Here is a 27,574-nt window from a genome sequence, read left to right on the forward strand (position 1 = left end):
GCGGAGTTTAGGTTCACATGTCAATTGTATGGTAGAGAAATACTGGTCATTAGTTTAACAGCTCTTTTATTTTTGTTCCCCTTTTAATTCTCTGTCGTGTACTCTAGAGATTTTACTCCTTTTCCATCTACATGAGAATGCAGCCCTTTAGGTCTCAGGCTACTCTTTTTTAAGCACACATTCTACACTGTCTACTCCAACTTGAGCTGCTCAAACTGCTTAATCGTCTCCTCCAAGCTGTGCTTGTCATGCTTGGCATCAGCCAATCTCTGGAGGTCACCCTCCTGGACGGCCGCCGACACCTTCTCCTTGTATCCAGGATCCGCGATGAGCTTCTCCTGCTTCTGGATGTTGCCGTTGGTCTTCTCAAGCTTCTTCTGCGCCTTGACAATCTCGGCATCAATGTCCACTCTGCCCTTGACGTGCAGGAAGACGGAGGCGACGGTAGAGACGGGGTAAGCAACGCTACCGAGAGGTCGGGGAGCATCGGGGCCGACGACCTCCATGGTCTTGACGCTCTTGCCGCTGAGGGACTTGATGGAAGAGACTTCGTTCTTGCATGTCTGGAGAGCCTCTGCGTTGTAGGCCTGGATGATGACTGTTTTTGATACCGTGTTAGATAATGAAGTAGACTGGTTTAGGTATGGGAATCTACTTACTCTCAGCGTCCTCCTTGATGGCATACTCTGACATGAGCGATCGGGAAGCCTTGGTGCAGTCGAGCACAAGCTCATAGGCCGCCTCTGAGGCCGGGTCGTCAAGAACAGCATTGTACGTGGGGTACTTGGCAATCATGATGGACTTTGTCTCATCGCTGGGTCTCCGGGGCATTCTCTGCCACATCTCCTCGGTGATGAAAGGCATGAAGGGGTGGATCATTGTGAGCGCTGCCTCAAGAGCAGTGTACAAGGTCTGGATAGCCGAGTTGCGCTCCTCCTCAGTGCCATCGCGGATAATGGCCTTTGAGTTTTCAATGTACACGTCACAGAGTTCGTTGTACCAGTAGCGGTAAACAATGATTGAGGACTTTGAGAACTCTCGATCGGCAAGGGCGATGTTGATCTCCTTGGCGGCCTGGTTCATCTTGTGGAGAATCCATCTCTCCGCCAGAGTCTTGCCAGGAACGGCTCCAGTTTTTGAGGGAACAAAGTCCTGGGGCAGACTTCCCAAGACGTACTTGGTTGCTTGGAACTGATGCTGATGTTAGCGCGAGGGAAAGGAAGCGAGAGACTGGGTTTCCATGACATACAATCTTGTTACAGAATTTTCGGTAACCGTGGATACTAATGATGGTGTCAGCGGAGTTGGGGGGAATCAACCTTGCGATCTGCTTACATCTTGACTTCCAGGTTGATGTCACCACCGCCGGTTGTGGCATTGATCATGGTGAAACGGAGTGCGTCAGCTCCGCACTCAGGAATGCCATCAGGGAAAGCAGTCTTCTGATACTTGGTCGCCTTCTGGACCTCGCTTGGGTGCAGGTTACCCAGAAGAAGCTTCGCGTGCAAATCTTCCAACTTGATACCGGCAATGACGTCCAGGGGGTCGACGACGTTACCCAAACTCTTGCTCATTTTCCGGCCCTCTGAATCTCTGACGAGACTGTGGCAGTAAACCTCCCTGAATGGAACCTGTCCAGTTAGCTTCAAGCTGAGCATGACCATTCTGGCAATCCAGAAGAAGAGAATGTCCCAGCCAGTCTCGAGAACGCTAGTAGGGAACAGCTTCTCAAAGTCGACCGTCTTCTCGGGCCAACCCAGAGTGCTGAACGGCCACAGGCCAGATGAGAACCATGCTATGTCATTGTTAGTGTTAAAGAAGCTGTAATCGGATGCCGTATGAACTCACTATCAAGAACGTCCTCATCCTGCTCAAGAGTGAAGGTCTTGTCGGGGAAGGCCGCCTTGGCCTTCTTCTCTGCCTCTTCTCTAGTTCTTCCAGTAAACCAGAGCTTGTCCTCGGGGATGCCCTCGGAGCCTCCCTCAATCTTGGCAAAGTATGCAGGACATCTGTGGCCCCACCACAACTGTCGGCTGATGCACCAGTCGTTGATATCCTCAAGCCAGCGGAAGTAGCTCTTCTCAGCGCTCTCAGGTCGGATCTTGATCTTGCCATCTCGGACAGCCTGAAGGGCGGGCTCAGCAAGCTCCTTCATTCTAACCCACCATTGGGGCTTCATGATGGGCTCGATAATGTCCTTGGACTTTTCACACAGAGGAACCTTCATCGGGTTGTCCTTCTTGTCCACATACAGGCCCTTCTCCTTCAGGGCATCCTGGATGGAGTATCTGACATCAAAGCGCTTCTGGCCCTTGTACGGTCCAGCATTCTCGTTCATCAGGCCATCGTCAGTGAGAATGTTGATGAACTCCAGGTTGTGCTTCTGGCCAAGGGTGAAATCATTGGGGTCGTGGGCGGGAGTCAGCTTGACAGCTCCAGTTCCGAACTCCATGTCGACATACTCGTCGGCGATGATGGGCAGCTTGCGTCCTGGGATGAATGGGTGGACAGCACTCTTGCCAATCAGGTGTGTGTACCTCGCATCCTTGGGGTGAACAGCAATACCAGTATCACCCAGCATGGTTTCAATACGGGTAGTGGCAACCTCGACAGTCTCATCGCTGCCCTCGATAGGGTACTTGAAATGAACAATGACACCGAACTCGACCTTCTTGTCATATCCGGGGACATCGAGGAGCGTCCTTCCTGTGAGCTCCTTGTTCTGGACCTCGAGGTTTGAAAGAGCAGTGTTGAGCTTTGTGCACCAGTTGACAAGTCTGTTGGCACGGTAGATGATGCCCTCCTCGTGAAGCTGAACGAAGGTTTCGACGACGGCCTTTGTCAAGTTGGGGTCCATGGTGAAAGCTGCGCATTGTTAGCCGTAAAGAAACAGACTATGGCTTGTTTGAACTGATGGTACACACCTTCACGGCTCCAGTCGAATGAGCTACCCAAGCTGGTCAAGGCCTTGTTGATACGCTTGTGGTAATCCTCCTTCCACTCCCAGACAGTCTCGACAAACTTCTCTCGGCCGAGGTCGTGTCTGGTCTGCTGGTTCTTTCTCCACAGCATGTTCTCGACAACGCTCTGGGTCGAGATACCAGCATGGTCACAACCGGGAAGCCACAGAGTAGTCTTGCCCTGCATCCTGTTCCATCGGATCATGAGATCCTGAAGCGAATCGCCCAGGGCGTGTCCCATGTGCAGGTTACCGGTAACATTGGGAGGCGGGTGGACAATGACGAAGCTGCCTTCATCCTTGACATTTCCGTCTGCAGTGAACTCGGGCTTGAAAAAGCCTTCCTTCTCCCACCAGGTATACCATGCGGACTCGACGGCAACGGGGTTGTATGCCTTGAAGTGAGGGTCGTCGAACGATCGAATGCGCTTCTTCTCTCCAACGGGGGTATCTTCGACGTAGACGGGGAGCGGCTCCTCCTCTACCTTCTCCTTCTTAGCCTTCTTCTCCTTGACAGGGGCCGCAGCGGCAGCAGCAGCCTTTGCCTTTTTCGCCTCGAGCTTGGCGGCCTTTTCAGCCTTCTTGCGTTCCTTCTCCACTGCACGGATAAGTTAGATCGGTAGCTCTCAGGAGTTTAGGTTGGACGTGGAGAAGCATGGGATCCCTTACACTCCTTTTCGGACTTTACTTTCGCAGGCCCCTCGGCAGGGGGCACAACGCCGGCATCCTGACCCGAAGAGTGCTCTCCAGGAGCAGCAGATTGGGTCGAGTTGGCAATCTCTTGCTTGACCTCGCCGGAGACCTTGGGGGGCGCGGTGCTGGTTTCCTGGATGCCCTCGGTCGCCGCGACTGTGTATCGCATCCATTAGTCACGACCTTTTGCAGCTCTGTTCTCGCAATGACCTACTGGGATTTCCTCGTCCAGAGTTGGTCGCCATGATCGCACGTGTGGTAGTGAAAGATCTTGCAGGATAAACTGGCCGCACGCGAAGTGCTCGAGCCGCGAATCTGAACGTCGTGCTGGATGTTATTCGGGGAAGCCCTAGAGTGAATTGGCCTCCTCGTCAATCCTATGCGTCAAAGATTCACCCGTTGAATGACCGGCTCTGATCGCGCTATCGGATTCAGAGTCTGAGTTTCTTGGTCTGAAATTTGAGTCACTGCCCTTATCAGGTGGGATGTTGAGGGGTGTGGCGGTGCCGCGGGGTACAGATGGCAATTGGGAGCCAAAATGGCTTTCAAGCCACAATGTGCGCCACAGACGCTCTTACATGGGCAAAACCACTAAGGAATTCATTCCATGTAAATCAACATTCTCCAGTATCGTCATCTTTATATGAAATCTCTTCGCTTACGTTGTTTCATTGTTTAATAACTTATTTATTCTAAGAAGTCTTCGTCATTCTATCTTTCAAGGGAAATAGCCGGCATAATCTTGGTGCAAAGATTAGCCTGGCCTCTTGTTTAAAATGATTATCCGGCCATCCCAGCAAGCTTTGAGAAGCTTGCTTTCAAGACGAGGCGCATCATTTTTAAGAAGATCTTATTCAAACGTTTCCGGTAATAGCCAGACCAGATTCACATATGCTCTACCGGCAGATACAAAAGTGAGCGACGGTATCAAAACTTGTGGCAAACAGTTTATTAATGTTTCTCAGGTCAACTATGGGGAGCTCTTTGAGCAACTGAGAGGCAAGAAAGCCTTGGAAAATGCCGACGGCCACAACGCAGCAGTGCTCCTCACAACGCCAGACTTTGCCAAAGACTTGGAAGATGCAAACATCATGGGAGAATTTGCTAGACTGATGGCTGGCTCTGCTGACGTGGGGAGATTCCATGTGCTAAGCGCAGTGGTCGACCATCTGGCAGGCCCGATAGGTTCACTCAGACCTTTCCAGGGGGTATCAGTCTTACGAGGTCATTTAAACGACATGCTGCCGCAATTGTGGCAGCAGTCGCCGCCAAAATCCAAGGACGATGCAGATTCAGTGTCTGCCTTGACATTTAGCCTGGGGGATCCCGCATTAACGCTGCCTCTGGCTAGAACTACATTCCACAACAACAGAGCATCTACACTTTTGTCGTCTGAGTTTGACTTGACTCGAAGCACCACTCATCTCGCTCGCCAAACAGAAAAGCACTCACAATTTGTGAGAGTCGCGCTAGATGACGATCTTGAATCATTAGCCCATCTCGATATGTGGACACCCCTGATGCCATTGACGCAGCCCCGAACTGTGACTGAGAGCTTCGGCAACATCATTCGAGGAATTGAAGTTGACGGTACCACAATCCCAGCTTCTACTGAGCTGGAAGACATTGTGAATGCCCTCCACAAGCAGAACACCCAGTCTGGAGTTTTATCTGGCCCAGTTGGGGTCTGGGCAATGGTTATTCCTAATCCAGAGACTTCAGGCGCCTTGGAAGATTGGCTCGAGGAAGCTCCTGAGCCAATATCAGTGCTGCCAGACGTCGATGACATCAGAGATACCGTAAAAGCCACCGGCCAGCATCTCAAAAAGCTTTATAGCCATGGCGGCCGTCTGTACAAGATTTGTAAGTGTGAAGCTCTAAATGTATTCAAGGCAAAACGTGAGCTGACTCTGGTCATTAGTGAGCGGCGGTGGTGGTTGGGGAGCTAAAAAGGGATTATTATCCCTTGACCCTCAACGAACGCACTTTTCCCTGTCGGAAGAGGAAGAGATGCAGAACTTTATACAATCGATGAGCGGCGGCGGCTTCACTCCCCAGGGCTCACAGATCCAGTTCTTCATGTCTGCACCAGCCCTTCCGGACATTACGGAACCCTTTGTTCCTGGCGTAGCTTTCGGCGTTTCCGGAGACGTCGCGGTTCCCAGAGATCCGGAGCCGATCCAGGGCTTCATCGGACAGCATTTCGGCGCTCTTTCGAATTCGGCCATCTATCTCTCTGGCCAAGGCTTGCCCAGCGGCAAGGAGACAAAGCTGAGCGTCCCCCATTCGAGGGTATATGGGAGGGAGCCTGAGACGAAGCCGGGTGTTTTGAGAAGCTTGTTTGGAATAGAGGATGTTGGATCCCTTGTATTGGATGGACTGAAGCACCACTAAAGTCATCCTATCTAATAGTTGTATATATCACCTCTCATCATCATAAATCTATATATATATATAATCGCAGCTGTCTACTCTGTCTTCTTCTTCTTCAACTCTAGCCCCTCTGCCATCAACGACGCAACATCCTCCAAGCTAGTCCCTCTCTTCCTCTTCCCAATCTTCTCCTGCCCAAGAACCCCGTCTTCCGCGACCGCCTTGTAAACCCCAGCAATGCCCTCAAACACCGTCCTGTCCCAGCCGCCCTCCTCATGGAACGTCTTCGAAATCTCCTCCATCTCTCTCACCCAGCGGTACGCCTTTGGCGGCATCCCCGGAACGCCCTTCTCCCCTCTCGTCAGCATCGCCGGCACCATCTGGTTCAGCTCCAGCTTCAGTTCATCCACCACCCCGAGCCGATGCGCCGTCGTGAAGGACTGCGTCACCAACGCTGTGAACCCCTTTGTGATTGACGCAAAGCACATTTTGAGACCGCTCGCCGCACCAATCTCCTCCGAAATGGATCGCAGCTGCAGCACAGATGCGAGCTTCTCCCCATCCGGCAGCGACGTCAACGAATGAGGCCCCGAAATGGGAATACTAGGCTGATCCCACACGGCTTCTCCGCCCTCTTGGTTGGCCTTCTTGAGACTTGGAGGCCCGCCCAGGATGCAGGCGTCGATGAACTTGACAGGCACCCTCGCCTTTTCAAAGAGCGCCACGATGCTCTTACACGTCGACGGCGCAACGGCGTTCAGATCGACATAGTAAAGCGTCTCTTTTCTCGAGCCACCCGACAGGGCATCGACAACTCGCTGAGCCGTGGCCTCGGCATCGCGTGGCGGGACGACTGAGAAGATGACACTGCACTGCTGGACAAGCTCCAAGTCGGACGAGAGAAGCTCAACGCCAGCATTACGGGCTCTCTCAACCGTATCCTCACTAACGACAGGTATTTAGTTATTTTCGAACTTTATTTAGACATCTATAAATACCAACTCACCTGCGCCCTTGGCAGTTTGTCGAGACGGGGAAGCCATGCGCAATTAAGAGCCTGGCAATGCCAGCGCCCATGTCACCCAACGACAAAATGCCGACTTTGGTTGGTATGCTCGTACTCGCCATTGTGACGGGCAATATCTCGCAGATTGTATATACTGAGAGAGGAGGGGTAGATAAGAGCAATGTGTTTGCCAAATTGCACTCTATGGGTTGCAGCTATGGCGTATTAGAGATCTTAGCTGACGAAATAGTGCACATCAAGTTATATCCGAGCCGCGATATCAATCTGGATGATATGGCGCTTGTCAATGGTGGATCTGCCCGGCCAATGGCTATGGATGGCGAGACTCCAAGCAGCCAATTTGCAGAGTATCCTTGCAATGGACTTTGCCTATCGACTTCACAAAAGCCGTGGTCGCTGCTGAGAGCGAGGACATCGCAGACCATCTCTTTGGTATGCTCAAAATGGGGCATGAGTCTACAAACCATGAAACACACAAGGTAGGTAATCAAAGCATCATGTCATAAGTCTGACCCGAAAAAGCAATGCATTCGTAACGACAATACACCCAGCTTAATTATATATATGCACTGTCCCCCCATGCTTCAGATGGCATCTTCTGTAAAACGAGTCCAATACTCCAATACCCTCATAAAACACATTCCCCTTTACCAAAACGCAATGATCCAGGTTACTCAATCATGTCCATATCATCAGGGATAGCAGGTGCAGCAGCAGTCTCTCCGCTGGGCGCGGCAGCTTCCGCAGCAGGCTCTGGGGCTCCGCCGTTGGCGTTGAAGTAATCCTCCATCTCGGCGTCCAATTCCTCCTGGGTCTTCTTGGGTCGCGGCGTATTTGTTCGTGCAGCACGGCCGTTTCCTCCGTTTGCTCCGCCTCCCCGGCCACCGCGACCCGCATCCTGATCCCTTCCCCCACCACCCTCTCGTCGGGCACCGGGACGACGTCCTCCACGACGAGGTGGCATGGGGCTTCTGGAACGACTTCCGCCAGGAACATATCGGTCAATGCCCCTGCGAGCGGCATCTTCTTCATCGTATCGGCGAGGAGGGGAGAGCGATCGAGATCTGCCACCAGGAGCAGAGATGCGTTCGGACAAAGGCTTCCCTGGCATCACGGCAGTATCAAATGGGTTTCGGGAAGGGCCGCTTGGCATGACGGTCAAACGAATTGGCTGGCCTATACAATCGTGTCAGTTGCAAAAATCAGACAGCAGATTCGTTTGAAGGGGACGTACCGTTCGCGTTGGCACCATCAAACTGTCTCACAGCCTCTGCGGCATCGTCCTTGCTTTCATATGTCACGAAAGCTACGCCCTCGGACCGTCCAGACCGATCGTAGCGCAGTTGCAGCTTTGTAATGGGACCAATTCTTCTGAAGAGTTCCTGTCATCATGTCAGCCGTGGTACCAAGGTGTCTTTCATCCCCAAACGTGACGTACGTCGAGATCTTCCTCGGTGAGATCGTAGTGGATATTCTCAACTCGGAGTCGTGCGCCGCGGGCTTCTCCGCTGAGAATAAGAGTTAGCAAAAGGGGAGGATCGAATCACCGCTTCATTTGTTTTGTGAGTAGGCTTACCCGCTGGGAGATTCGCGCCTGCGACGCGGTGCAGGGCCTCTGTTGCGATACGCTGGAAATCATGAGTCGGGTTCAAGGGAGAGGAATTGATTAATAGAGGCAGGATGTGACTATACTGTTCTCTTCGTATCGATCATGAACCCATTCGCTGCGAAAATGCCATTAGTATATGCTCGGTGGTCTGTATATATGGCTTCTCAGGACCAACCTATCCAAGTTTCGAGGCTCGTTGCGGAGAGACTGCACGGTCGACCAAAAGAGCTGGTTAGCGAGGAAATCCACAGCGTAAGACCCAGTCACGGATCGGCAAAAAACTCCGAAAATCGATTGACCGAAGGAGTGCGCAGAGCAATTGACGAAGTCGAGTGCCAGACGATTCAGAGGGAGGAGAGGAAGGGCTCAGTTTCAACCTTTGACCGAGTGGCGAGTCAGCCTCGCGTAGCAGCTGGGAAGCCTGCAAAGGGGACGACGACAACACGCACCTTTTTCACCCCGTCACGGGGATAGTCCTGACGGTCACGGCGGCGGTCGCCACCACCGCGTCGGGTTCGAGGTCCATTGCTGCGCTGATGGACGAGTTAGCCATGGTCTTGCGACTTCGGGAGAGGACGAGGCTGGCGGTATGGGAAGATGGATGCGTGGACCAACCTTGTCTGCAATGATTTCGTCGAGGCCGCGGTCCATCTTATCAGAAGCCATTGCGGTGATGGAGATAAGGGATACTGCAGATAAATGTATTCTTGTGCGGCTCCGGACTAGAGAATCAACAAAGAGCGGATGTTTGGATGAAGAGAAACGTTTCGAGTCGTGACAACTGAAGGCGGAATTGGCCTGCTAGAAATGCACAGGCTAGCGATGGAAGCCGGGAGCGGTACCAGTCAGGCACATGCCCGGAGCAGGGGGGTTCCAGGGTGCCCAGTGCACTATTAGCCTATCGCTACAGGTATTGCTACAGGTATTACTACAGGTGCTGGGGGATGATCTTTTCTTGGCTCCCGTCTGCCTTTTCCAGGCACGCACACCGCATTGACCATTTACGACATTGAAGGTCCATGATTTCCTCCAATCTTGGGGATAATATTCTGATTGCCCCAATGGCAGAGTTGCATTTGATCTCTGGCGTATCAAGTCTAGTACTGCAACCACAGCCACCTGCACTGTAGCATATGCTTTGGTGCTATCAATTGATCCATCGAAATTTTATACCTGTGATAGGCCTAGCCTGACATAATCGGAGACCCCTGATTTAGATTTAGAGGCAATTGCTCGTATTTTTGACTCTGTCCTTTTCCCAAAGTACCACTTGGTACTAGCGAGGGCGTACGAGTACCGGAGCACGAGCAGTTTGCTCTGCCTTCTTTCGCAACTCCTGCACAGACGACCAATCTTCAACGTCCATGCCCTGACGCTCGTTTCTGCTGGACGCACCAGTGTCTTTTTTCCTCTCCTCCATCCCTCTTGCTCTTGCATCTGTGCGTGCGCCGCGCTGCTCTCCGGTCGAATTGATCGCGATAACGAAATCGAATCCGAATCCCATCACTATCACCAACGCCCACCAAAATCAGGCTCCATGGCTCGTCCCATGGGGTCCGTCCGCCTCAAGAAGGCCAATTCCTCGACGTTGATCTTGGGAGCGGTGCTTTGCATCTTCATCATCATCTTCCTCGTCTCGCCCTCGAGCCCCGCCTCCACCAGCCGTCTGTCCATCATCTCGGCCCAGCATCCTCTATCGCCCCCTACCTCGCCCTACCAGAGCCCGCGGTCAGGCGCTGTCCAAGGCCCTCCGCCGGTTACGCGATACAACCTCAACAAGGTCACCGTGACGGCGGATCCCGTCAAGAACAAGGAGCACATCCTGATCCTGACGCCCATGGCCAGGTTCTACCAGGAGTATTGGGACAATCTCTTGCGCCTCAGCTACCCCCATGAGCTGATCACCCTGGGCTTCATCCTGCCCAAGACCAAGGAGGGCAACCAAGCGACGTCTCTTCTGCAGCAGCAGATCCAGAAGACGCAGAACCATGGCCCGGAGAAGGACCGCTTCAAGAGCATCATCATCCTGCGCCAGGACTTTGACCCTGCCGTGGCGTCCCAGGACGAAAAAGAGCGCCACAAGATGGGCAACCAAAAGGCCCGCCGTGAGGTCATGGCCAAGGCACGCAACTCGCTGCTCTTCACGACACTGGGCCCATCCACCTCGTGGGTTCTGTGGCTCGACGCCGACATTGTCGAGTCTCCCCCCACGCTGATCCAGGATCTTGCGTCCCACGACAAGGCCATCATCGTTGCCAACTGCTTCCAGAAATACTACGACCCCGACACCAAGAAGATGGCTGAGCGGCCGTACGACTTCAACAGCTGGCAGGACAGCGAGAATGCGCTCAAGATGGCGGAGCAAATGGGACCGGACGATATCCTGCTCGAGGGCTACGCTGAGCTCGCAACCTACAGAACACTTCTTGCTTACATGAACACTGTTGGTGGTGACAAGAACCTGGTGCAGCCCCTCGATGGAGTTGGTGCTACCGCATTGCTGGTCAAGGCTGATGTGCACCGTGACGGAGCCATGTTCCCTGCCTTTTCCTTCTACCACCTGATTGAGAGCGAGGGTTTTGCCAAGATGGCCAAGCGATTAGGGTGGCAGCCGTACGGGCTCCCCAACTACAAAGTAAGCCACCAGCTTCTTGGCTCCAAGTTTAAAGCATATCTTATCTAACGTTGATGTGTCTAGGTCTACCATTATAATGAGTAAATTAACATTTACGCCCCAATTTTTTCTCTCACTTGACGGTTCTCTCCTGTCACTTTATTTTATTACGGTTATGACTGTTGGGCTGAGCGTCGATGGCATTGGAGGAGGGCTCCTATTGAGAGGTGTAAGGGATCAAATGCTCAGGTTGCATGATTCATTCTCCCCTCTTTACAACTCTCTGGAATCGATTTTTTAAAACAAAAAAGATGCTTCGGGGTGTCTTGGGTAGGAAGTCAGGGCAGGGTCAGGCACGGCGCGGCATGGCGCGGGCGTTTTCTCGTGGAAAGCATCTAACCTCTTAACCTCTGGCATGTTGAAATTTTATATAGAAAAAATCCCCCTTCCCCCCCTCTTTCTTATATATCTTTTTCAATCACTACTGTCGGGATCGCAGGCATCAGCAGGGAGGAGGGGAAACAGACAAACCCAAAAAAAGGGGAGGGAAGGAAGCCGTTTTCAATCTTTTATTTCCAGGCCACACCCTTGTCCGGTCTCTTGTCATGGTGGATGGTCTGGGGCTATTGCTTTTATTGAAAAAGGGGGAGAGGAGGTAATCAAGGTTGTTTCTCAGGGGATGCTCGATGCGTTACTTTATCATATTGTCTTTTAGTCATGTAACTTGGGAAGGGGGTGGGCGGCAGTAGAGCCATGTTTTTACGCGAGTTGGAATAGATTCAATCAATCAATGAATGCGATGTGCAAAGACGATATTTTTTTTTGGGCATTTTGCGTTCTGCATTATCCTTGAAGCTCGATCCACGGCCAAGTCCCTTTGTAACCTCGTGCTCGTAGCATATCATCCAACCCATCCCTAGGTATCCAAACCATTCAATATCACCACCATCTAGCAATTACAAACGTTCGTACATATAAACCATCAAACATCCGAATCCAAAACCAAAACCCTCTCCCACGTCCCCCCCCTTTACGGCCCATCATACCTCCCCTCGGGCTCAGAGCACCAATACTGCACCAGCTTCCGCGTCCCCAAAACATCGCCGCCCCTCAGCAGCGCCGCGACGTCGACGTTGAGCGGGCTGTCCGTCTCGGGGTAGCTCAGCAGCATGCGCACGGCGCGCACGCACTGCAGCACGCTGTACGTCGGCGTCCACTTGTCCTTGAGCAGGTCGAGGCAGATCTCGCCCGTCTGCAGCGCAATGTTGGGGTGCACAATCGTCGTCACGAAGCGCATCTTGGGCGGCTGCAGCGGGTACTGCGCGGGGATCTGGATGTTGATGAGCCAGCGGCCCTCTGTAACACGAATTAATTAGCCAAAAAAAAAAAAACAAGAACCACAAGCAAAACGTCGACGAGAGACAAGAAGAAGAGTCAAACTCACCATCGTAGCCAGAGCCAATCTCCCTGCCGTTGATGACGGCTTCCCATTCGAATAAGTCATCCTCGTTGACCGGGCCCAGCCTCTCCACGCCCTTTTCGTCCTTGCGCTCCTTGCGCCAGCTCTCCAGCTCCTTGATGAGTCGTTTCGCTCCGCTTCTTGCGCTCATTGTGATTGTTGCGTCGGCTGTGCTTAGCAGCTACCTTGATGGTGAGTGTAGACAAGGGGGGTATCGCGTCGAGCTGAAAGAGTATCGCTTCGCTATAGATGCAGAATAAAAATGGACGCGAAACGAGAAACGCTCCTATGGAAAATACTATTATGTATCACGAGTATGGAAATGGAAACAATAACAAATAACAAGCTGCGAGGCTGGAGCTGGAGCTGATGGCAGGGATACGATGTCACCCGCAGCCGCGGCACGATGTTTAGTCAGCAAGCCGAGGGGTGGGTATCGCAAGTCGCTCATTGTTTACTTTGTGCTTGTGCATAAAACAGACTGAAGCTATAATGCCAGTGAGAGGCAGCAGCAGGAATTTACTTACTGATTCGGTCTGGAAAGAACATAGGATGGATCAATGGGGAAATGGGTGATATAGTGGTTGCTTATCACCTTTCTACGTGCTGACAACTCCGATACATGTGACTTGACGGGCTTCTCAAGAGTATCCTGACACGAGTATATATTCATCATAATAATACGAGCCTATTAAATCAAACTTTTCGCAAGAGGAATCAACCAGACCGAATCAACGCGCTTCACCCTCTCTCCTCTTCCTTCGTACTCCCGAAGAAGTCCCTGATCCCGTAGTCGTCCTACTCGATGTCGTCCTCCTTGTCGGCGCCGGCTCAGGCCTCTTTCTCGTTGTTGAACGCGTGCGCGACGAGGCCTGTTCACGCCCAGGAGGAGACTCAGGTTCCACCTCGACCACTATGTCTTCTCTACCCTTGGCAGCTTGAACTGGGCTCTCGTCCGCCAGAGACAGCTCCTCGCTGGTCTCCTCGGAGCTTTGCCGCCTTGACGATCCTTGCTGGCTCCAGCCAGACGTGGACCCGGGCCTGCCACGGCGTGACATAGAACTCAGATCTGATGACTGACCAGAGCCATGGCGCTTAGGAGCAGCATGTGAAGCACGGGGCCCAGCTGTTTGATACTGGAAGGGGTCTTTTGACGTGTCCTCATGGATGCTAGATGGCCGAGATGTAGAAATACCAGACTTTGGGCGAGGGCGTGAGCTGGGAGGGGGGAAGTAGCCCATTGGTGGAGAGGCCACGTCGTCGTCTCCAAGCGCGTCGCTCCCGGAAGGCTGTCTTGACAATGAACCGGAGCCGGAAGCCTGGCGTGAGCCTGAGAGTCGAGCCATTGATTCAAACTGAGCAAGCGGTATGGCCACACGCTCCTGGCGCCGCCTGCGGTTTCTTCGCTCCTCCTCCTCCATGCGCCGCTGCCTCCGCTCGAGGGCCGCAACCTCCTCCTTGCTCAGCCGTACGTCAGTCCGGCCCTTGGCTTGGGCTTTTTCGATCCGGTAGAGCGCCTTTTGCACCAAAGCCTCTTCCCGCTCATCCTCGTCATGCTCGCCATCATCTGAATAGTCCTCGTCGTAGCTATCACCAGATGAGCTATCCTCCTCCTCCGTGTCGTAGCGCCGGTTCCTGCGGCGTGCGACGCCGTTTTCTCTATTCCCTGAATCCGTATCATCCTCGTCCGTTAACAACTCCTCAACCCTGCCTCCGTATTGCGCAGCATCCCCACTTGTTTCCCTCCGCCCGCGCCGCGATGGTCTTCCCCATTGGGGCGCAAATTTGGGAGCTCGCGGCCGACCATTTAGACCGCCTCCCCGGAAAAAGCCTCATCGATGGGCTTGTCCATGAAACTCGCATGGCCCTGGATCCAATTAGCATGTCAGGGCCGCCAAATACAGTTGTCGGGATGATACTTACGAGAATACTCGCGCCGCTAGCTCCGATGAGCCAGAGCAGGGTCGAGAATGGAGAAGAAATAAGACCAATGGGAATGCTGATGACCAACAATCCAGTCCAAAGCTGGGAAGTGGTGGCCTTGAATGTTCCAATTTCGAGATCTCGGCCGTCAAGCTTGCTGATTAAAAACATGCCTCCGATAACGAAGATGATGTCGAAGAGCAGAAGCCAGTTGGTCAAGAGGGCGTAGATGCTGAGCATGAGAAAGACGACAGCATAGTTGCTGGAGAAGTGGCCCAGGTTGTAGTTGACGCGGGACTGCACCTCGCCGAAGTTGGCCGGCTTGGACAGACGCTTGAAGTCGAAGAACTCGGAGATGGGGCGCAGATTGGAGAAACGGCCGCTCAGAGGTCCCGCACGGAGGCCTTGGAAGCGCTCTCCAAGGTTGAGGCGGGACGTGATGAGGTCGAGGGGAATCTGGATGCGAGACATGTTGGATGGTTTTTGGCCTTGATGTCCTTGTCTGAACACTGAACTTGTCGAGATATATAGATGCCGATGCTATGCTGATGCGCGTGGCTGCAAGGAGTGATCAGGCAACAGCGACTGTAGATGCCACGGTAATCCGATATTGAGTATGCAAGGAGCTTGGATACGCAGCTAGAGAAAAGAGGGCCCAATTAGCGAACGGCACTTGGTGATATCGTAATGCTTGCGTGGCCGGGTACAGAATCCCAAGGATGAATGCGTCAAGACGGGTGACGCCGCTGTCAATTGAATTGGAGAAGAGGAGATTGTCATGCCACGGAACAGGAGCAGTACATACCAGAGCTGAACGGCGCAGGTCTCTTGAAGCTGCTCAAAAGCAAAGTTGGTGTCTGTTGTCTCTCCGGTTTAAAGGAGTAAGAGTGTCGATCTCTATTTTTTTTTTAGAGTTCGGAGGTTCCTGGATGCCAGGGGTGCGAATACGTGGCAAATGGAGGACAAAGATACGAGTGCTGGTACGTACTGCCTCAGCCACCCAAAAAGTCTGTTTTGGGCAAAGCCGGGCTATTCTAGGAATCACATGTGAGTTAGAGAAATGCACTGTAAGGCCATTGAAGTCAAGACAGGAAGGAAAGAAGAGGCCAATCAAGGGAATTCCATTGCGCCTCGTTTTATTATTCACGTTTCTTTTTTCTTTTTTTCCAAGCCACCGCCCAGCGAGACGCGAGATTCACTGTTTACAGCACAGAGTCGCATGCGTGTAAATGTACGTACCTGGAGTGCCCCCGCAACCCCTCCTCAGGAAGCGCAGACCGCCACCTGATGGATTCGTCGTCTTCGATTCTTTCCTCCTCGGGGGTGAGAAAGAAAGGACGAAGAAGAGGAATGAGGAGAAGGAAGAGAGAAAGAAGAGGAGAAGAAGAGAAAGGAAAGGAGGAAAAGAAAAGAAAAGAGGAGGAGGAGGAGGGGAGAAGCGGCGAGGGTGATCGGGCAGCTACAGGCTACTGCCCACCTACACACCGGACTCTGACCTGTAAATGTTACCTGTACTCTACATAGTACATTGTCCAGCACTGCTGCATTGCTACACATCATTATCCACCCCGGTGCAGCAACAGGTCACCGCTCTCTGGCTCCAGGCCGGCGAATGAGGTTGCAGACCAGCTGTCTCGCAGACCCGACTAAAACCAGGCCATGTCTTATCCTGATTAGCACTCCAACTGGTAAGACTGTCTGGCAATGGCAACATGGCCGGCTGCCCGCCTGCTGCGACCTACCTGTAGCGGCTCTAGCAGCAGATCTCGGGTACCACTAAGATATTTCTAGCGCCTCTAGTTCCTTGGATCCGAGTTCTACGACAATGCGGTGAACACCGCCTATTCCCTTGTACTGTATGGATGCTAAACTAGTAGATCTTGATGAATTTTCTTTCTAGTTTCTAGATGATTCCTCTACTGTCTTCCGGGTATCCGGACATCGAAAAGTGAGTCGGAAAGCGCCCCATCACACACGTCTGTCTTATGCGAACGTGCCCCATGCCATGGATGCAATGGTGGGAACATGAACCCAGCTTTGGGCACCCATTCAAGCATGAGTACCTAATAGAGGACATGCATGTCTCATTTGCTCGCTGCACTCTTGGATTGCAGTAGCAGCCTTTTTTATACTCAATCAACGCTCCTGGTCATATCAGATGCTTTATCAGAGAGCTTAGGAAGCTGTGGGTGAATTGTGGGCTTCTAGGTATACTCCAATTGGCACAAAGAATTCTATTGTGACAAGAACTGTAGACAAGAAACATATGATCAAGACTACCAAATATACCGTGACAGCCGTTATGAGAGCCTTGCTGGAGACGCACCACAGTCTGTATTATATATTGCGTCTAATATTATACAATGCGTATATTATTCATATAAAATGTATATGAGAAAAAAGGCGTGAACCCAACGCACATCTAGTTGATGCTCTCACTATGCCAGACCTGCCGTTCAAAGATGGGGTATATCGCAAAACAAAAGGGAAACAACAAGCGACTGAGATGAGCAGACAATAAGGAAAAAAAGAACATCATTAAAAAAAAAAAAAAAAAAGAGAGAGAGAGAGAGAGAGAGAGAGTTGGGCAGATTAGACCTCGTAAAAGTAGTCCTCGTCCAGCCCTTCTCGGCTTGGCACGATTCCGCCTCCAGCAGGTCCCTCATCCATCCTCACATTGAGCAGCCTAATCTTCAGCCCATATCCGCCCACCAGATTGACCAACTTGCTTGTCTCGGCCGTGATCGGCGCCTGGTTGAGTATCATCAACATGCCGTCGAGCCACTCCGAGGCCACGCTATGGCTGGTGGGCCAGAGAGCCAAGATGGGCTGTTCCTTCGCATCCGCATTGCCAGTCACAGCATCGGCTGGGTTCACGAAGCTGTAGATGGTAATCTTGGTCGTCGACTTCTCTCCACCGCTGGTGATGTTTTGAATCGTCGCTCCGCTAGCCGTCGTCTTGGAGTCGTCGTTGGACGCAGAGACGTTGGACACAACGGAGCTTATGGTGGTGAGGTCAATCTTCTCCTGCAGGCTATTCAGGCCCGGATCTTGTGCCATCTGCTTCTCAAAATCGGTGTAGTGTAAGTAGCGGCGATTGTGCGACAGCTTGGCAAACCTCCAAGGCTTCTTCTCTCCTGTCTCATCCTTCTGTGAGGCTGGCCGATGGAACCAGGCGCCTTGGAGAAGACACCGGACTCTCTGCTCCTTGACAAACTGCAGGGCCTCCTGCTTTAGTACATCTCGCACCTGGTAGAGATGCTTGCCCCAGGTCTCCTCGAATGACATCTGAAGCAGCTCCATCTGGAGCTCCCGCAGTCTAGATATATCGTATTCTTGCAACTCGTCCTCCACCTCCATAACATCGCTCGTGCGGGGGGATTGGCCAGCAACCCGTTCTATCAAGATACGCACCAGCTCTGCCACCTTTTCAAAGTCCTCTAAAACAGCCCCTGTAGCTTTCCAGACGCGAAAGAAGGCGTGCAGCCCAGCAGTGTGTAGTCGAGGCCATTGCAGCAGCAGTGGTCGAAACACCCTGTCGTAGTCCTTGGTCTCGACTCCCTGGTATCCCTTCATGTCCTCCATATCTGCCTTATCCACGTCAAAGTGCTCGTAGAGCATCATCGTCACAGACAAGCTCGCCCGGGCAATTGGACAGCGCTCATGCAATGGCTTTGTGGCCTGCTCCAACAGCAGCTTTTGGAACCGGTCCTCATTCTTGCGCACGTAGTCGGTCAGATCCATCATGCCGAGATACCCAGCCACGTCAAAGTCTTGTGCAGGGCTCTCCGTCTCGAAACCGAGTCTCCTCCATTTCTCTGGGTTGTGCTTCCTGCCCTCCTTCTTGGTCGTCGTCGTGTCTCCCGATCCCTCTCTGTTATGGCCATTGGTTGTGGATCGGTCCGGTGCGCTCGACAGGTGAAGACTCTTGAGCGAGCGCCTGTGTTCTGGTCGTTCTAGATCCACCTTTACGTCCCTCCACTTTCTGAGCACAACCTTGTTCAAGTTCTGAAACTCCAGTGCAGGGTGGGCGAGGTCTTGAAGCCCGGAGCCTTGCATCAACTTGTAAACTGCCTTGATCAAGCCCAAGTCTTGCAGCCGTTTCATAAGTTTGGGCCACTCTTCGCCACCAGCTTTTCCGTTCCCGCTTGCCATGACGCTCTTAGTCGACAAGGCATCTCGAATCAAAGCGTTGACCAGCATGAGAGCGTTCGCACAGAGGGCATGATCGGCACTATTGAGCTGCTGCACCACAACGTCGAAAAACTGCGGGTACACGGCGACGGCAGGCTTCAGCGCGCGAAACCCAAAGGCTCCGTGATCTTGAGACGGCGGCTCGGGGCCGCTCGACTGCGAATGGCCGACAAGGGCAACCAGAATCGACATGGCGCCCCTAAGGATGTTAACCAGGGGATTCGTCACAATCAGTTCCACAATGCGCTCCACCAATTCGCTCGCGGTCGGCCCTTCGAAGATGTCCCAGCCCATGTCGACCTCGAGCAGCCTCGTCAGGCTCTGGAGCGAGTAGGCCAGCGTGTTGCCGCCAGAGCTCATGATGAGGCGGCGCAAGACGACGAGGCCACCCGAGGAGATGAAGACGTCGGCGAAGGCGGGATCGTTGATGGACGACTGGAGCTTGAAGACGGCCATCTTACGGGCCGCATCTTCAGGGCTCGCCAAGCGAGAGAGCAGCGCGGGGATGTCTGCTTGATCCATGGTGCCGATTCGGGAGGATGTCTGAGAGAAGAAGAGAGGAGATTAGATTCACCAAACGCACGTGTCTTGGTGATGGTGCGTCGATGGTAAAGTCATTGCTTTGCTTGGAAACAAGGGCGGAACTGGGCGAGAATCAACGATTAGGACAGCGATTCGTGTACGGTGATTTCGTATGGTGAAGAGTCGAGTCTCCAGCGTCAGGGGATATGATTAAAGGCACTGCCCAATCGAGTATAGCACCGTGATAGCTTTCTGCAGGTCCCCCAGGTTAGTGCCAATTTCAGGAAGGCGCGTCGGGGCGCGTTTCTGCAGCCCTTCCAAAAGAGATATGGGTCGAGGCTTCAGCGGATTTTGGTTTGAAGTAAAATCCATTCAGCCTTGTTGTTCTCCGTAAAATACATGAAATCGCCAGTCTCACAGAGAAAATCGGCATGTGAATGTATACAAGTCTTATAATGCCGAGTTTAATCCAATCAGAACCGTGCATGGATTTTATACACAGGTACAAGGCTATTTAAATGTCTCCTAATAAGTTGTACCCAGCTAGCATGTGGCTGATACGCATCATTTCCACATGGATGCTTAGTAATGTCACACGGAGCAGCACAACTACATCAACACATGCCTCTCTAGGGTGACTGGGCATTCCTCATCGAACTTCAAATATATGGACTACAACAGTCCTAAAGAACGACCAGGTACTAAAGACACAGATGATTTATTATACAAAACATTTGTTCGCTTACCATCCCCCAAATCCTCCTCGTTCTTAGGCTCACTCCCTGAACCTATGCAATGGCAATATTCTCAGGAGTTCATCCATCATTGCCCTTGGCCATTCTGTCGGACCAGCCCACAACTCCTTGCTGACCTGCTTCCTCACCGTTGGGGACGTGCAGAAATGGGGCCGGATTCCCTTTTATGGGCTGCGTGATGCAGTCAGGTACGACCTTGGTCGTCTAATGAATCGGACTCCTTGAGCAGCTGCTTCATGATATCCCAGGACTGTCGAAGAGTGGCTATGTAAAGGTTTGAGCGTCCCACGCGATCTGTGGCATTGATATTGACACCTGCCTTGAGCAGTGGTGCAACGAGCTCATGAGTTTGGTAGAACAATGCCACGCTTAGGGTATTGGCGAAGCGGCCCGCAGACAGGTTTGGGTCAGCCTTCTTTCTCGAGGAGAAATTTTGCAACGTCAGAGCGACCATTCACAATCGCGGCATTAAGGGCAGTGTTATACTCTCCACCTTCAGCATTCACTCGTGCTCCCAACTTGATCAGCTCCTCAACCACCTCCAATTTGCCACATTCAGCTGCATTGTGCAGCGCAGTAGGATATACGCCGCCTCCAGAGTTGACATTTGCGTGATTTGGCATGTTAGTATCCAGGAGGGCGCGAATCATCTCCAAACTAATGTCAGTCGGTTTTTCTACCGCTTCAAGCAATGCTGTAAAGCCGTGCTTATCTCGTTGCTCAGTTTCTACCCCGAGCTCCAGAAGCCGGCGCACAATATCACATTGTCCCGTTCTGACGGCTGATATTAGAGGCGTCTCCCCGTCACTAGCCATTTTGGCACACAGGTCGCCCAAGAGAGTGCTATTGTCCACCTTGGGATAGAATTCATTGAGTAGCATCTTCGTGAATTCTCCCTGGCCATTGCGAATGGCGTAGTGAATCGCTGTGAGATTAGTTGTGTCTCTGGAGGAGAGCAACTTCTTGTGCTTCTCCAATAGTTTTATACCAATGGCAACGTGGCCACTCTTCGCTGCAAAATGCAAGGCAGTTCTCCCTTCCTTGTTGACAAGCTCTGCATTGCATCCATGGCTAAGAAGCGCGCTGACAGTTTTGTCCAATCCCTTCATGGCAGCCTTTATAAGGGGAGTGTCACCAACAAGATCCCTAGTATTTCCATCTGCTCCGTGACGCATGAGCCATTCGACCGACTCAACAGAGCCAATGCCAGAACGCAAAACACTATATCCCTTGTCGGTCTTGGCTTCTAGAGACTTTGGACTGTACATCCAGAGGATCTCTAACAGTGGAATGTTACCAGACTTGGACGCGAGGTGGATCGGCAGCTAGTTATCAACAGAACGTGCGAGGGGATCTGTCCCAGCCTTGATCAAGAGTTCGGCGATTTCCGCCGAATTATGTTTCCTATCCGCGAAATAATGGAGAGCATTCCACCGCAACCTGTTAGAGAAGTTGCAATTGACCTTGTGGTGTTTTAAGAGGGCCTTGGTGATCTCAAGATTGCCACAGAATGCTGCCCAGTGAAGGGCGGTCAGTTGGAACTTATCGGTATGATTAGGGTTTATATTTGTCATTTTCAGTAACATGCTAACTACTTTAGCATGCCTGACAGAGTCTTTGGCGTCTCTGGCTGTTTGAGATAAGATGGTCTGGCGGAAAGGTATTCGTGCATGAGCGTTGGCGCCTTTGTTTAAGAGAAGTCTGACGATCTCTGCCTCTCCTTTTAGCGCTGCAAGTGCCAGGGGTGTTTGGCCATTCCCATTCACTGGGTCTCTTTCTGCTCGTAGAGAGAGGAGAAGTTCGACGATCTGTATATGCCCGTTTGCAGCGGCAAAATGAAGAGCTCTCTCTCCCTTCTCATTACGGTATTCTTGTAAGGAGGATTTACTCTCTTTGTTGGTTGATTTCAAGCAATGGCGAATGACTCTTCCAAACCCCAGTAGTGCAGCTCTGAGGAATATATCACCGATGTGTTTGAAGTCGTAGACTAAATCAGGGTGTTTGAGGATTAACATGGCCAAATCCTCGCCATCGGGGTGGAGAGCGTGGTGGACCGCAGTTTCTTGACAACGGTCTTGTAGCATTACACTTGCATTCTGTTCCAATAAGAACTTTGCAACGCTAGTATGGCCATTGCTACAAGCAAGCATCAGTGGCGAGATTCCAAGTGAGTTTTGACAGTTCAAGGCAGAATAATCCGGCCTTTCGGCGTCAATTAGACGCCGAACAATCCCTAGGTGCCCATTCTCTGCGGCAAGGTGCAATGGGCGTTTCCTTCATCGAGTTGACGCATTTGATATCAGCCTTCGCATCTAGAAGGTGCTGTACTATGAGCTCGTGACTGTTCATTGCAGCGAAAATGAGAGGATTGTCATACTCAGGATCTTCTAATTCAGAGGTTCCCCCTCTCGAGTTCACGCTCACACCCTCACACTGAAGTAGAAGTTGGACAATTTGCTCATGGCCATCGAAAACCGCACTCTGTAGTGGTGTGTCATTTTCTGTGACAGCATTTACATTGGCGCCAATACTGATATAAAGGGCAACTTGCTTGGCGGAACCAACAGTAACTGAATTGTACAGAAGCTGGTCAACCAGGGGGAGCAGGCTCTGAGGCGTTTTGTCCTTCATATATGCCACAATGAAATCAACAACATCGGCATGCCCACGCACAGTTGCAAGACGTAAAGCTTCTGCAACATCAAATGCCCCCCCAGAGGCCATAAGTTCACGCACAATGTCCAAGTGTCCAGCCTCACAGGCCAATCTGATGACGACATTGCGATACTGGCGCTCAATGTTTCCCCCAACTGCCTTAAATATCTCGGCAAACCCTTCAATAGCAGCAGTATGTAACAGATGAGTGGGAAGACATGGGGCAGGAAAACTGCCGTTTAATTTGGAATATAATCTCGACCACATGGCCAGCTGGGAGGGCTGGAATGACTTCGATATCCCAAGACAAGCCGAATAATGGAAGGGTAAAAACCGAACAGCGTAGTTCATCAGAGCAAATAACCCTCCTTGTGGTCGTATGAACGTCTCTAATTGAAACGTCTCATCCAAGGGGCAGATGAAATTTTGCCAAGAAAGGTATCCTAGCAGAATACCTGCGATTTCTGCGTCCCCAGGTATTATAGCCTTTAGCACATGCAGGCTTTCTGCATCTCCTTGAGTCGAAACCTTCGGCAAGCTTTTTTCAGCAGGCTCACATGCTCGTTCCTCCTCGATCAGTTTCACAAAATGGTCTCTCACGGCCTTGTCGTTGAAAATTATTCCCCCTCCTTTGAAGCTCACCAAAGGCCCAAACAGGAATTGTATACAAACACCAAAATCTGCATGCAAACTCATTGCATCCAAACTAGACGAAAACTTGGCCTTATCATTTGTAAGGGCTACGGCGACTGCGAGTTCATTCAGCCTCAGTGGTCGCTTAGAGTATACAATCCAGCCCAGCGCAGCTCTTCCCCAACCTGGAAGGCTCTTGAATGTATCAGAGACAACATCGCTTAGGACAATTTGAGAGCTGCTGATTAGGGCCTTTAGCGTCTTGGGTGTATGAGGGACCGCTTTCAGGTTGTCAGTGACGAGGGATTGGACTATGAGGAGCATCTCTGTAGTGTTCTTGCATTTCTCTAAGGTTGCTATGAGATCTTGCCTAAGATCAGAGAGATACGGGCTGCTGCTGATTGCCTGATCTGCTACAGGAGCTGCCAATGGTTTGAACATGTCCAGCGTAAGATCATGTCCAAGAGTGCTGCTGATTGCCTGATCCTCTGGAGGAGCTGCCAATGGTTTGCACAAACCAAACTGATCGATTGCTTTCACTCTTTCTTCTATATCGTTGCCACTGCCTGCTTGAACGTTATAAAAAATGGCCACTTTAAGCTTTGCGAGAGAGCCGCCATTTCTCACGGCTGTTGCCAATGTGTCAACTATTCTCCGAGCTGACTCGCACTCGTGAAGGTCATCGACAATCAGGTCAGAGGAATTGAATCTTTGTTGATGTCCAAAATAGAACGGAACAGCTGAAGGAGAGCAGTTTCAGCCCAGATATCTGAGTATTCCATGGCTATGAATGAATCCGCAACCTTGAGGTATCTTCCTGGATCTTGATTTAAGAATTGGAAAATGACTGATGCTAGAAAACTCTCAAAGGAGCCTTTACTCGCATCAATTGCCGAAAAGGAGAAATATGCTACCAAGCTCGATTGCCTTTTCAGTTTGCGAAACAGAGTTCGAGCGTTGAGGCTCTTCCCGGCTCCCCAGGCTCCGCTAGTGGCAATGAAACGTGGTGAAAGAGATGTTTCTAGCCAAGCACGATAGGCGCTCTGTACCTCGACACCTGGTTCTGACATGAACAAGTCATATTGATCATCGGGGATGGTAAACATAGGCGATGCCTTCTCTAGATATGACAGAGATTTTTGGTAATCAGGCTCGTTTCCTGTATGACCGAGGTTAAAAATAGGCCACAGAACAATAATTCAAATGCCTTTAGGCAGTAGTCTATACTTACCTGCGTTGAAGATTCTAATTATAGTAGATATAGCGAACCCGTCTTTTGAAAGGTTGAATAAGCCATTGGGATTTGGTTGTCTTGGGATATTAATCTCATGAACTAGACCTGTTGTGGCCGAGTAGTACGCAGCATCCTGCGGAAGAGATTATTTTCATTAGATACGAGAATAGACTTGCATCGACGTGCAGGTAGCGGAAGACTTACGGGATTAGCGTCTTTCGCTTCACCATCGATATCTTTGTAGACATTGATGATGTATCGCCAAGTATGGAGCGAGACGAAGTCTACTGAAAGACGTTCAAGCGATATTGAAAATTCTTGGAGTTCATTGGCCGAAAAGTTCGTTTGAGGTGGTATCAGAGACGAAGAAAATATTGGTTTAAGAGCTCGATGGACCACGTCAATGAAAATCTGTGGTATTATTAGCAGTATGAAATGGCACGAGGAATTGATTAGAACTAACCAGCTGAATGACATCTTGGGCGATGCTAAAGTACAGGCAGTTTGTATCACTCTCCGCTAGGACAAGAGCCTAAAGAGATGTAAGAGAAGAACAAAATATCTCTCCAGTGAGTGAGGGTTAAGATAGTCACCTTTTTCACAATGGCTCCGCCCAAGTCATGCGCTATGAAGGCTATTGGGATTCTTTCGTCCTGTATATCTATGTTATCATAAAGTCGATTTTCACCTACTGGTGAGACTGAACTGACCTTATCATTCCCAGATCTTAAAAGTGACAGTTCCTTTAGGAGCAATTTAGAAATCTGAGTTAAACTATCAGTTGAAAGGGGGTTGACGCCATCCTTGACTTTGGAGTTGAACAACATGATGCGTGCGTTGGTTTGCTTATGGATGTGTCTAAGTACAGAACTTTCATTCTGTTCATCAGCCGAGTCAGTCATCCAACATTCACGCGGGTCTTGTCCCATTCCATGGACTATGACGACGCTACCCCGTATGATTAGCGAATGAGAGACATTTCGGTATGATGGGTAGTCGCTTTCTTACTCAATTTCAGTGAAGCCAGATTTGACTTTGTGAATGACCTCCAGCTCCCCCACATAATTATCTGGCACATTATCACCCGACATTCTGGTAACCGAATCGTCTCAGGGATGGTTGGCACGTAGAATAAGCCTTTGAAACTGAAGCATGCGTTGAAATGATAGAGGCAGAATTGCGCTACGATCTTGCAGCTATGTGTACAATAATGATTGTATTTGTCTCTGATCCTTCCAAATAAAGGGGAAATCATTCTTCTTTTGTAATCATTTTTCAAGCAACAAAGAACTAATCGAAACTTGGATGCCTCCATCCAGCTATCCTGGTTCCGGCCTCCTGACCAGTTCAACTGTAACTGTATCACCATCTCACCTTAAAGACAACAAAGGACAAGGTAGTAAACGGACGATATATTTCTCACGCCAACTCCCGCTCCTTTATTTCTCAGGTACTGAGAGACTTTTTTTCAGCTCACACAAAACTCACTTACCCCGCACAGTATCAAAGCCTAGAAACATGGCCACTACAACTGAAGCTCCCATGAGCTTTCATGCCGGTGCTGCACTATGAAGAATGGAGGGGTTTTGCTTGATGAACCAGAAATATCCAGAGGTCACAGCCCTGGCTTCTAATACAAACAATATCCATAACTCATAAAATATTTTCTGTCAAAGTCATCAACTTCTCAGAGAATATTGGCATAAGAATGAATGCAACAATCTGGATTAAATCAATCGGGAACTAGAAGCCTACTGGGATGACAATTCCCCGTCATACTACAGACGCTGGCAGCTCGACGCCCTCGCGATGCCACCTGAGCTCCACCTTCCGCGCCCCATCCTCCACAGACTTCTGGCTGAGAGATCCGGGCACGGCGACTTCATAGAATACCACGAGAGGTTCGGCCACGACACAAGACCTACTTGCAAGTGCGGCGAACCCAGGACCCAGGGACACTTCGTGGAGTGCCGGATGGTCGCACCCTTCCTCCCAGATATCCCGGAAAAAGACCTCCTATTCGGAGCCACACATCTCACGTATCTCCTAGGCTACAAAGGCTATAAGGAGTTCCAGAAACTAGTGGAGGAAACAAGCCCGTATGGCCCCCCTCCCGCAGATATAGATTGACACTTCCCCCCCTATTTCTTTTGTCAAATTGAAACGTAGCGAACGCGGGGTCTGAACAACCGCGGCTCCTACCGTCCTAGTGCCCAGATGAGGACTTATGTAACTAGTTTACTTAGCGGACGTTAATAATAAAACAAACAAACAAACAAACAAAACATAAATCAATCGGGATTTAGTTAAGTGTTACAACTTAAGTCGAAGCAGTTTCTAGGGAGGTCAAACAAGTCCCACCAAATAAATCAGCCATATACATAACTCAGCCTCATCCGCGATTGTAGCGCTCCCATAGCTCCTAGCCATAATAGGATAATTCGAGAGCTGTTAATCATACCTCCAGGGCCTTGCTTATATAAGGAGCCACTTAGGGATTGTTGGTGATAAGTGATTAAACTACGAGGAGCATTTCTACGATGTTAGCGCATTCCTCTAGGGCTGTAATAAGATCCTGCCTGAGATTAGACAGATACGGCCTGCTGCTGATTGCCTATTCCGCTAGAGTAGCCGCCAATGGTTTAAATATATCTAGCGCAAAGACAGGTTTATGCGTGCGAAGCTGATCTGACTTTTGCAGCGCCTTCTCCATAACGTTGCCCTTGCCTGCCTGAACGTTATAGAAAGGGCTACTTTGAGCTTTGTGAGATGTTGATATTCGAACCGTACTTGAAATATAATATATTATGAAGCATTCCACCTAGAATAACATTGAAGGTTTGAAATTTCGGTTTGCGTTGTAGTTATAGAGATGGAATTGCGAAACCTCACCACCCTTTAACCTGAGGGGGCTGCGTGGGGAG

At 50.9% G+C, this 27,574-nt stretch overlaps 10 protein-coding genes across 10 annotated transcripts; 2 read left to right on the top strand and 8 right to left on the bottom strand.

Moving 5' to 3' along the window:
• Positions 1–51: 51 nt before the first annotated feature.
• Positions 52–4,075, bottom strand: TRIVIDRAFT_82613 (uncharacterized protein; the record flags this gene model as incomplete). Its single annotated transcript, XM_014094121.1, has 8 exons — positions 52–598; positions 660–1,191; positions 1,250–1,283; positions 1,336–1,795; positions 1,849–2,865; positions 2,925–3,557; positions 3,629–3,808; positions 3,867–4,075. The coding sequence occupies 8 exons, from the start codon at positions 3,895–3,897 to the stop codon at positions 192–194; spliced, it is 3,294 nt and encodes a 1,097-aa protein (XP_013949596.1).
• A 353-nt stretch (positions 4,076–4,428) lies between these two features.
• On the top strand, positions 4,429–6,092 carry TRIVIDRAFT_196254 (uncharacterized protein; the record flags this gene model as incomplete). The annotated part of the gene is made up of 4 exons (XM_014094122.1): positions 4,429–4,566; positions 4,618–5,515; positions 5,574–5,975; positions 6,049–6,092. 4 exons carry the CDS (start codon positions 4,429–4,431, stop codon positions 6,090–6,092), a joined length of 1,482 nt encoding a protein of 493 aa, XP_013949597.1.
• A 28-nt stretch (positions 6,093–6,120) lies between these two features.
• TRIVIDRAFT_38357 (uncharacterized protein) lies at positions 6,121–7,153 on the bottom strand (the record flags this gene model as incomplete). Its single annotated transcript, XM_014094123.1, has 2 exons — positions 6,121–6,970; positions 7,032–7,153. 2 exons carry the CDS (start codon positions 7,151–7,153, stop codon positions 6,121–6,123), a joined length of 972 nt encoding a protein of 323 aa, XP_013949598.1.
• Positions 7,154–7,722: 569 nt separating this feature from the next.
• On the bottom strand, positions 7,723–9,327 carry TRIVIDRAFT_38353 (uncharacterized protein; the record flags this gene model as incomplete). Its single annotated transcript, XM_014094124.1, has 8 exons — positions 7,723–8,228; positions 8,287–8,434; positions 8,491–8,560; positions 8,629–8,680; positions 8,745–8,776; positions 8,837–8,868; positions 9,111–9,194; positions 9,277–9,327. 8 exons carry the CDS (start codon positions 9,325–9,327, stop codon positions 7,723–7,725), a joined length of 975 nt encoding a protein of 324 aa, XP_013949599.1.
• A 728-nt stretch (positions 9,328–10,055) lies between these two features.
• TRIVIDRAFT_87298 (glycosyltransferase family 62 protein) lies at positions 10,056–12,064 on the top strand (the record flags this gene model as incomplete). The annotated part of the gene is made up of 2 exons (XM_014094125.1): positions 10,056–11,296; positions 11,360–12,064. The coding sequence occupies 2 exons, from the start codon at positions 10,199–10,201 to the stop codon at positions 11,378–11,380; spliced, it is 1,119 nt and encodes a 372-aa protein (XP_013949600.1).
• A 241-nt stretch (positions 12,065–12,305) lies between these two features.
• TRIVIDRAFT_38939 (uncharacterized protein) lies at positions 12,306–12,885 on the bottom strand (the record flags this gene model as incomplete). The annotated part of the gene is made up of 2 exons (XM_014094126.1): positions 12,306–12,631; positions 12,720–12,885. 2 exons carry the CDS (start codon positions 12,883–12,885, stop codon positions 12,306–12,308), a joined length of 492 nt encoding a protein of 163 aa, XP_013949601.1.
• Positions 12,886–13,382: 497 nt separating this feature from the next.
• Positions 13,383–14,142, bottom strand: TRIVIDRAFT_217218 (uncharacterized protein; the record flags this gene model as incomplete). The annotated part of the gene is made up of 1 exon (XM_014094127.1): positions 13,383–14,142. The coding sequence occupies one exon, from the start codon at positions 14,078–14,080 to the stop codon at positions 13,466–13,468; it is 615 nt and encodes a 204-aa protein (XP_013949602.1).
• A 371-nt stretch (positions 14,143–14,513) lies between these two features.
• Positions 14,514–15,520, bottom strand: TRIVIDRAFT_87296 (uncharacterized protein; the record flags this gene model as incomplete). The annotated part of the gene is made up of 3 exons (XM_014094128.1): positions 14,514–14,601; positions 14,658–15,296; positions 15,463–15,520. The coding sequence occupies 2 exons, from the start codon at positions 15,126–15,128 to the stop codon at positions 14,542–14,544; spliced, it is 531 nt and encodes a 176-aa protein (XP_013949603.1).
• Positions 15,521–17,249: 1,729 nt separating this feature from the next.
• On the bottom strand, positions 17,250–19,373 carry TRIVIDRAFT_164692 (uncharacterized protein; the record flags this gene model as incomplete). The annotated part of the gene is made up of 1 exon (XM_014094129.1): positions 17,250–19,373. The coding sequence occupies one exon, from the start codon at positions 19,371–19,373 to the stop codon at positions 17,250–17,252; it is 2,124 nt and encodes a 707-aa protein (XP_013949604.1).
• Positions 19,374–21,087: 1,714 nt separating this feature from the next.
• On the bottom strand, positions 21,088–22,383 carry TRIVIDRAFT_130245 (uncharacterized protein; the record flags this gene model as incomplete). The annotated part of the gene is made up of 3 exons (XM_014094130.1): positions 21,088–21,318; positions 21,835–21,981; positions 22,117–22,383. Coding segments are annotated over 3 exons (645 nt in total), but the record flags the coding sequence as incomplete, so codon positions are not given.
• Between the last annotated feature and the right edge of the window lie 5,191 nt (positions 22,384–27,574).

The sequence above is a fragment of the Trichoderma virens genome (genome assembly GCF_000170995.1).
Source record: "Trichoderma virens Gv29-8 chromosome Unknown TRIVIscaffold_92, whole genome shotgun sequence".
In the NCBI taxonomy this organism is placed as follows: domain Eukaryota; kingdom Fungi; phylum Ascomycota; class Sordariomycetes; order Hypocreales; family Hypocreaceae; genus Trichoderma; species Trichoderma virens.